The 7,500-nt window shown below is 37.8% G+C and overlaps 2 protein-coding genes across 2 annotated transcripts in view; both read left to right on the forward strand.

Moving 5' to 3' along the window:
- The window catches only part of LOC137979636 (kelch-like protein 3), a 142,389-nt gene that overhangs the window by 17,095 nt on the left and 117,794 nt on the right, over window positions 1-7,500 (forward strand). The gene's annotated exons all lie outside the window — the stretch shown is intronic.
- LOC137979634 (kelch-like protein 3) overlaps window positions 2,023-7,500 on the forward strand; it is a 5,774-nt gene continuing 296 nt past the window's right edge. The window contains exon 1 of the mRNA XM_068826948.1: window positions 2,023-7,500. This exon is cut by the window's right edge and continues 296 nt beyond it. Within this exon, the coding sequence (XP_068683049.1) occupies window positions 2,372-4,120 (1,749 nt within the window). The 5' untranslated portion in view covers window positions 2,023-2,371 and the 3' untranslated portion in view covers window positions 4,121-7,500.

Genomic DNA, 7,500 nt, shown 5'->3' on the forward strand with positions numbered 1-7,500 from the left:
GAGTTCTTTGGTTGTGTTCTGTATCTTATCTTTGGCGTTCCTACTAACCTCTTATCAAAACGTTGAAGCTTTTACCGGACTCGTGCCGGGAAGGGAAAGACAGATGCGCCACATAACTCATTCAAAAGTCTAAGCCGTACTCCTGCTACACAATGTGAATAGTCTTTGGGTTCCTGAATGTCGCAGAGAGTTCATGAACAACGAAGGGCCTTCGGTCTTTAGCCCTTATTCGAGAAGACTTAAACGTCTAACCATTTATAGATGAAATTATAAAATAAGCGCTTTTTCCTCAGTTATTCAAAGACCCGCTCTAGTCACCAGAGCCTCGGAACTTATGTCTGCGCATGACCCGAGGCTCTGGGAAACTCTATAACCAAAAATTAGCCATTTGAACCTTAAAGCGCCTCCTCACTCCTCGTGCTAACATAAATGCACCAATCAGGGACGCTTTCCATTGTTCTTTACGAAAACCAATGACTGAGACAGTTTGTTTCAGGGTTCCTCAGAGCTTTTCACTCCCACAGTCATTCGCAAAAGAAAAGTTGACTGAGGTCGAGATTGTTCAAGGACCCTGAGTGTGGTGCGCACATGCGATCTTCACGGAGCATAGTAGTTTGATGCTCAATCAAGCAAACAGTGAGGGGTGAAATGATTTTTTCAGTGAAATCGCTAGGATATCCTCGCTCAGCTTCCCCAATATAATGATTTTAATTCGAGATGTTTACCTAGGAAGCTCCACTCACCCGGAAGTGGTTTGCTGGCAGGTCCTTCATCCGGAACGAATTGGAATTTAGAGATTGAGGATTTTATCTTTCAGTGTAGACAAAATGGCAAAAATATTGTCAAGAAACCTTTTTCAGATTACTGGTCTTATGGCTCACGTTGGTGCTTGCCTCAGGGCTAACGTTACGATTGTGTGTCTTCAGTTTCAGTTCGCGCCATCCCGAAGGAACATTTGTGAGGCTGCGCGTTTACTAAGCTGCGACTTGGGAGACAACTCTGAATCAACGAATGGCGAATGATTGATGCTAAACCTGAAAAGATGCAAATATGAAGATTCCACCCTCGTGGACTTTAATTAGTGACTTGATATTTGACATTGGCAGTTTTAATAGAAATTGGAATTGTCACCTAAATAAAACCATAGACTTGTTATGTTCTTGACTTGGATGTTTGAGTGGTAATAAAATAGCGACACTCATTTGCTTCACGGTTTGGGTTAGCAAAGCACTAAGCACGCATCTGAAGGACTTTTTGCAACGCGAAGCAGTTTGTGATGTCAAATTGAAGTTAACCCAAGCCCGTGCTTCAACTAGCTCTGTTGAATTTCAGATTTTTGTTAAGAGTTAGGAAGCATTTAACAGCAACGTTTTGAAGATGAAAACAATGACAGCTGTCTGTTGGCTATAAGGATAAAAAAAATTGTGTCACCATTAACAGAGCCTTTAAGGTATTACGACAAGGTGATCGGATTTCTCTTTTCGTCGGGTGACCCTAATGGATGGAATGGAGGAATTATGGAATGGAATGGTGGAATGGCGGAATATACGGAATATCCTAACACGCGGAAAATATTGAATATTTTGAAACGCGGAATATACGAAATATTCTAAAACGCGGAATATACAGAATAATCTAAAACGCGGAATATACGGATTAGTCTAAAACGCGGGATGAGAGGAAAATATTTTAAAAAAGGATATAAAAAATACACTTTTTGTCCGTGAGTAGTCTGGCTACCATAACAAAACTTCTGAAACTTCCGCAGTTCATATATGATCCATTTTACAGGGACACCCAACGTCAATTTTTCGGAAAATATTTGTTCCGAAGACGATTTGAGATCTAGGATTTTCGGAACATCTGTTGTAAAATTTCTTGCTTGCCTGCCTGTCCTTGGATTTTCCCCTTTTTAAAAGGATTTTTACCCTAAAAAGCTCACCTAGAATTTACGGGAACCTTTTTTCTGGCTGAAATTTTCGAAAAGGTTAGTTTTGATCCCTATAATTTTCGCATCACTAGACTTGTCCTTGATAGATGAAGTCCCAATTATAATTAAATGCGTAACTTGAGTAAGTTCTATCTCCCAAACGAGCTTGGTAAACTATTTTTTTAATTGGACATTTCGAGCCACCATAATGTAGGGAACAATCGAGAGAAGTCTAAAGAAAATCTTACGACTGCTGCTATTACTGAGTTGACACATGCATTACACAGTCCTACCAGAGAGGGAGAAAGAGAGAGAGAGACTAGGTTTGAGTCTAGTGATACCTTGATCATACACCTGTCACCTTCTGTAAGCTTCTGTAATTTCCTCTCTTTATAACCCGTGTTAACTTTTTAAACATTTCTTAACCAACGCAATTCCAATATGGCGGACATTTCACAGCCAATGCCATCAGATCCATCAAAACACTGTCAGCAACTTATCTATCGTCTGGATGCTCTGAGAAGAAAAGAGAGTTTCTTCGATGTAACAGTGTCAGTAAAAGACAAAGAGTTTAAAGCTCACAAACTCATGTTGGCAGCAGCAAGCCCGTTTTTTCTTTCACTTCTGGTCAGCGACATGAGGGAGGGAAAGGAACAGTTCATTAGGATAGAACTTGAAGAAGCAACGGGGTCAGTCATGGAAGAAGTTCTTAAATACGTTTACACTGGTAATGTTGCAATCACCAAGGATACCGCCCACGACTTAGTGGCAGTAGCAGAGTATCTTCTTTTACCAGGTTTGAAAAATTTGGCTTGTGATGTTTTGGAGGAAAACATTACAATTGAAAACTGCATTTTCAATTATTACTTTGCCGACAAATATCAGTGTTTGGAATTAATGAGGGAAGCCCGTGGGTTTATTGACTTAAATTTCAGTTCAGTCATGAAAACAGATGACTTCCTCAAGCTCGATTTTGCTCAAGTCATGAAGTGGGTTTCCAGTGATGATGTCATTGTCACCTCTGAGGAAGAAATTTTTAAAGGAATAGTAAAGTGGGTGTCTCACAAGAAGAGTGAACGAGAAAGTAAGTTCGCTGAATTGTTGAGTCAAGTCCGTCTGAAATCTATATCTCGCAAATTTCTTTCCAACGAATTGGTCCATGAAGAACTGGTAGCAACAAGCAAGGAGAGTTTGAATTTTGTGTTGAGATCCATGGAGTGCATTTTTGATCCCTTCTTGGAAGATGCTGCCAAGCCACCCAGGAAGTGCTTGGAGAGGTACACAGATGTGATTTTTGTTTGTGGTGGCAGGACAGCCTTATGCTATGTACCCCAGGATGACGTTTGGTATCAGTTGCCAGACATGTTATTTGAACATCAAGATCATGCTGTTGTGCAATACAGAGATAAAGTTTGTATTTTCGGGGGACAGCATGTTGGACCAGGAAACTCTCGAGTAATAGAATACTTTTCTTCTTTCAGTAATTCCTGGGGGACAATTGAAGGAAGACATTGTTGGAATGCTTGTTCTTGCTTATCAGTTCTACGTGGTTGCATGTATGGATTATTTAATCGTTTCATTGTTCTCTATAAGCTGGAGGAGAATGTTTGTGAGGCTGTGGCTGATCCACCAACTGTTCGCTATGGAGCTTGTTTAATCAGTGATAAAAGACACCTTTACTTAGTAGGAGGAATTGATAATGATTTGGACCGAGCAGTTAAAAGAGTGGAAAGGTTTGATCCTATTTTGGCAACATGGGAGGAGGTTGCCACTATGAATGAGGGAAGATATAATGCTTTTGGAGCAGCCATAAATGGCAAGATCTACATAGCAGGTGGCATAAAGGAAACTGAGGGACATCTTACCGTATTGAAGTCTTGTGAGGTATATGACCCATCAACTAATGAATGGCAAACCATCAGTAACCTCAAGGTGCGTCGTCAAGCTGCAAACATGGTATGCATTCAGGAAGCCCTTTATGTGGTTGGTGGCTTCAAAGACATAAGAAAGCTTTCAAGAGAGTTGTCAATGGAAGTGTTTCAGTTAGGATCATGTGAATGGAAACGTAAGTCCACCATACCCACTAACTTTGAGAATGAAAATCCTGAGGATCAAAAGAAAAAGATTCATCATAAGGCAAGTCTTGCAGTGATCCACAAGAGCCTATTAGAAAAGCTGTGTAAGCTTTGACATTTTGATATTTCTCTTATGACTGCCTTGTGGTGACATTTCTTCAAAAAAATTAATTAATAGTGCCACCTGGAGACATTTTCCCCTTAAATTCAGTATTATGACTGCCTTATGGTGGCATTCATTCTTAGTGCCATGTGGAGAAATCTTTTCCGATAATTAGCGTTTGGCCTTCATCCACCTTTAATACAAGTGACCTCCTTTTAAGGCAGCTTTCTGCAGTTTCCCAAAAAAAATAATCAAGTTTTTGAAATCTGTGAAATTAAAGAGGCTCGAAAGGGTTTTCAGCTGAGTGCGCGCGCGTAAGCCACACACGCAATTCGTAAGCTGCTTGCGTCAGCTTATGATTTAAATGGGTCACCAGAAATAAACAAATACTGCTAATTTCGCTTACCTTTCTCCAATTCCTATATATTGGCATATAAATAGACATGTCCTATTCACGAAAACTACGAAAATTTTACTTAAACGGTTTAATAGTTACTTAAATCCGTTTGTGTTGACCTGTAGCTCCACTCGCGCGCGGACTCGAATGAGCGGGTGACGCATGCGTAAATGCTGATCTTGTAACCCCCTAATTTTTCCTGATTTTGCAACTTTACTCGTTTATATCTCTGCTTCTGGACAGTGAATTTTTTTGATTTTTTGCATGTTAGCTTAGATTAATTTAAACCGTTTGTCTTTCAAATTTAAAAAAATTCTGTAGGTGAAAAAAATTATTAGAGACACAATTCAAAAAAACTTATTTTTCTGAAAAACTGACCTACAGATTTTGTTGAATTTTAAATATTTTAGAGAGTATTTCTAACATTATCCGGTAACGATGAATGGGAAAATTTCACTGTCCCGTTTCTTCAAAAAGGACCACATATGTTGATTTTAAGGCTCAAAGAAATGCCTAATATCGTTGCCATGGTAACAATATTTTGGAGGAAAACATAATGTGAGAAATCTACGATAGGTACTTAATACCCCGGCCAAATTTCGTCTTCATATGATTGCCCTAACTGTATCTAAGGACAGAATATGTTTATTTGTTTGAAAAAAGGAGAAACTATTTCGAGCCTCCTTAAAGCAACAGATTGCCTCTTCTAAAGTGTTAGTCTCTGCAATTGTTGTAAAATGTAATTTTATATGTAAGAAATAAAATGTAAGTTAGGGGAAAATGCTAAATATAGTGACCTAGCTCCTGGGGGTGGGACTGGAAAACTAAGCCTATGTCCCCACCTTAAAATTTCGGGATTTCCTTTGCAAGAAAAAATAATCATGTATAGACAGAGAGGTTTTTTGCAAATGCCAAAAACGTCGAAAATTTGTCTGATACTGATCTTTCTAAAAAAATGTTGACAGTTTTGTTTTCATAGTATTTACAAATTGAAATTCCCAAAATTTTAACCCTGGTCATATCTTGGTTTTATGCAATTACTATGAATGTCTTTTACAACGTATAAATGGTATAACTATTTTGGTACTTTAATCGGAAAACGTTGTTATCCCAATTGGGACCCTCCCTGGGTCTAGAAGCTCCCATTTAAGGGGCTTAAATACAGGTTAGTCTCCCCTATTTTCCATTTTTCTACCCCTCTGCTGATTTGGTAAGTCCCCAAACATTATTATTGACAGTTTTATACTATTTGTTGGAATTTGTTGTGTCAAACAATATGTTGACAAGAATTGGATGCACATGCTATCCTTTTTCCCACTCAATCACTGATGCAAAAGTTAAGAAAACCAGTTAAAAATGATTTGTTATTTTTGGATGTGAGGTAGATGGTAACTTTTCAGTTGTTGATCTTAAACGAGGAATGCAATTCGTGATAATTGTAAACTAGTATAATTTGCTATTTTGCCGTCTCGTATCTTTTTGAAAATGCATTTGCTGCCCTGATTCTGATTGGCTGCAGACATATCAAACAACTTTGCTGGGCCAATGAGATCCTTAGGGTACCATTTCAATGCCAGAATTGGTGTGAATATTTGTATGAGTTTTTTTTGCTCCGTTTTTTTCTCGATTTTTGCCCTTGTTTAGGTGATCGTATTGTGGCATTAACAATTTTCCATAGCATAGCTTCATGCTACATCTCTGTGAAACATTTTTTTCTTATTAAATGAATTTGTAGTATATTTGGCTTTGAGTATTGATAATAATGATAATCACATGACTTTTGTTGGGCATATAGTTTATTTGTGTCCCTCATAGCATCATTTGCACCCTCACTCCACTCAGGCGCAAGTGATGTTACTCGGGCCACAAATAAAATGTCATGCACGACAAAAGTCATGTGATTGATCATTGTCCCATTTGTAAGAGAAAAAAATGAACTCTGCACTTTCTGCTTTCCTTTTTTTCAATTCCTAGCCACCACCATCTTAATAAGGTAGCCTTATTGTTATGGGTCCAGTTCCAAGCCTGCTCAAGGTAATCCTGGATAAACAGAAACTTTTCTTTCAGTTTACCGGTATTAACCAATAAAAAACGTTTCCGTGAGACTTTCATCCTTCCATTTTGAGTTAGAACTTCTGTTTTTCTTTAGCGTAGAATTATGATCGTTAAGATTTTTTTGGAAGGGGAAGAAATTCAAATCTTGATTTGTGTTTAGTCATGGATTAGTGTTAATCAGGTTTGGAACAATATTATTGTACCCTGTCTTCACAATAATAATATTAAATTTTTCAAGATTGGCATCATATGGGAAATTGAAAGTAAAAATAAGCCATTATAATAATTATTTGCAGAAGCTCATAACCTTGAAGTGTTTAACTGTGGTTCAGAGATGGGGTTTTTTTGAGTTTAAAAATTTCCTTATTTGGATATAACATAGCAGCTTCGATCTTATTTTTGTCCATATTTGGGCATAAAATTGGTGTTCTAAAATCCTCAGCTTTGTTCCAAGGAAAAGAGTTGCAAGTTGCACGCTTCAAGGTTATGTGCTTCTGTTATTTGTTGTTAACAAAGAAAGACTTTCTTTCAAAAAGTTCCTAATAAATTCAAATGTTAAGATTATATCCAATTTGAAGGTAGAGATTAGACCCCTCAGTCCCAATCTCACTTAGTTTTCTTTGGTATGTAAATTTATGAAATTGACTTTGCTTTTGAGTTGTTGTTGGGCATTTACTTTCCATATACATTTGAATACTTATTGCATGTCTTTGTCTTGGTTTTTTAAGCAAGTACTTTGAATGTCCTTGACGTATAGATAGTTTAACTACTTTAATAAGAAAATGCTATGATCATTTGGGTGGAAATTCATGTGACCCTCCCTTAGTTTGTAACTGCCTTTTTGGTTTTTTAGATCCTCCCATTTCAGGGGCTTAAAACTTGTTAGCCTCCCTTATTTCCCATTTCCCACCCCTCTGCTGATTTTGACAAGTCCCTAGAA

The sequence above is a fragment of the Montipora foliosa genome, chromosome 12 (assembly GCF_036669935.1).
Source record: "Montipora foliosa isolate CH-2021 chromosome 12, ASM3666993v2, whole genome shotgun sequence".
In the NCBI taxonomy this organism is placed as follows: Eukaryota; Metazoa; Cnidaria; class Anthozoa; order Scleractinia; family Acroporidae; genus Montipora; species Montipora foliosa.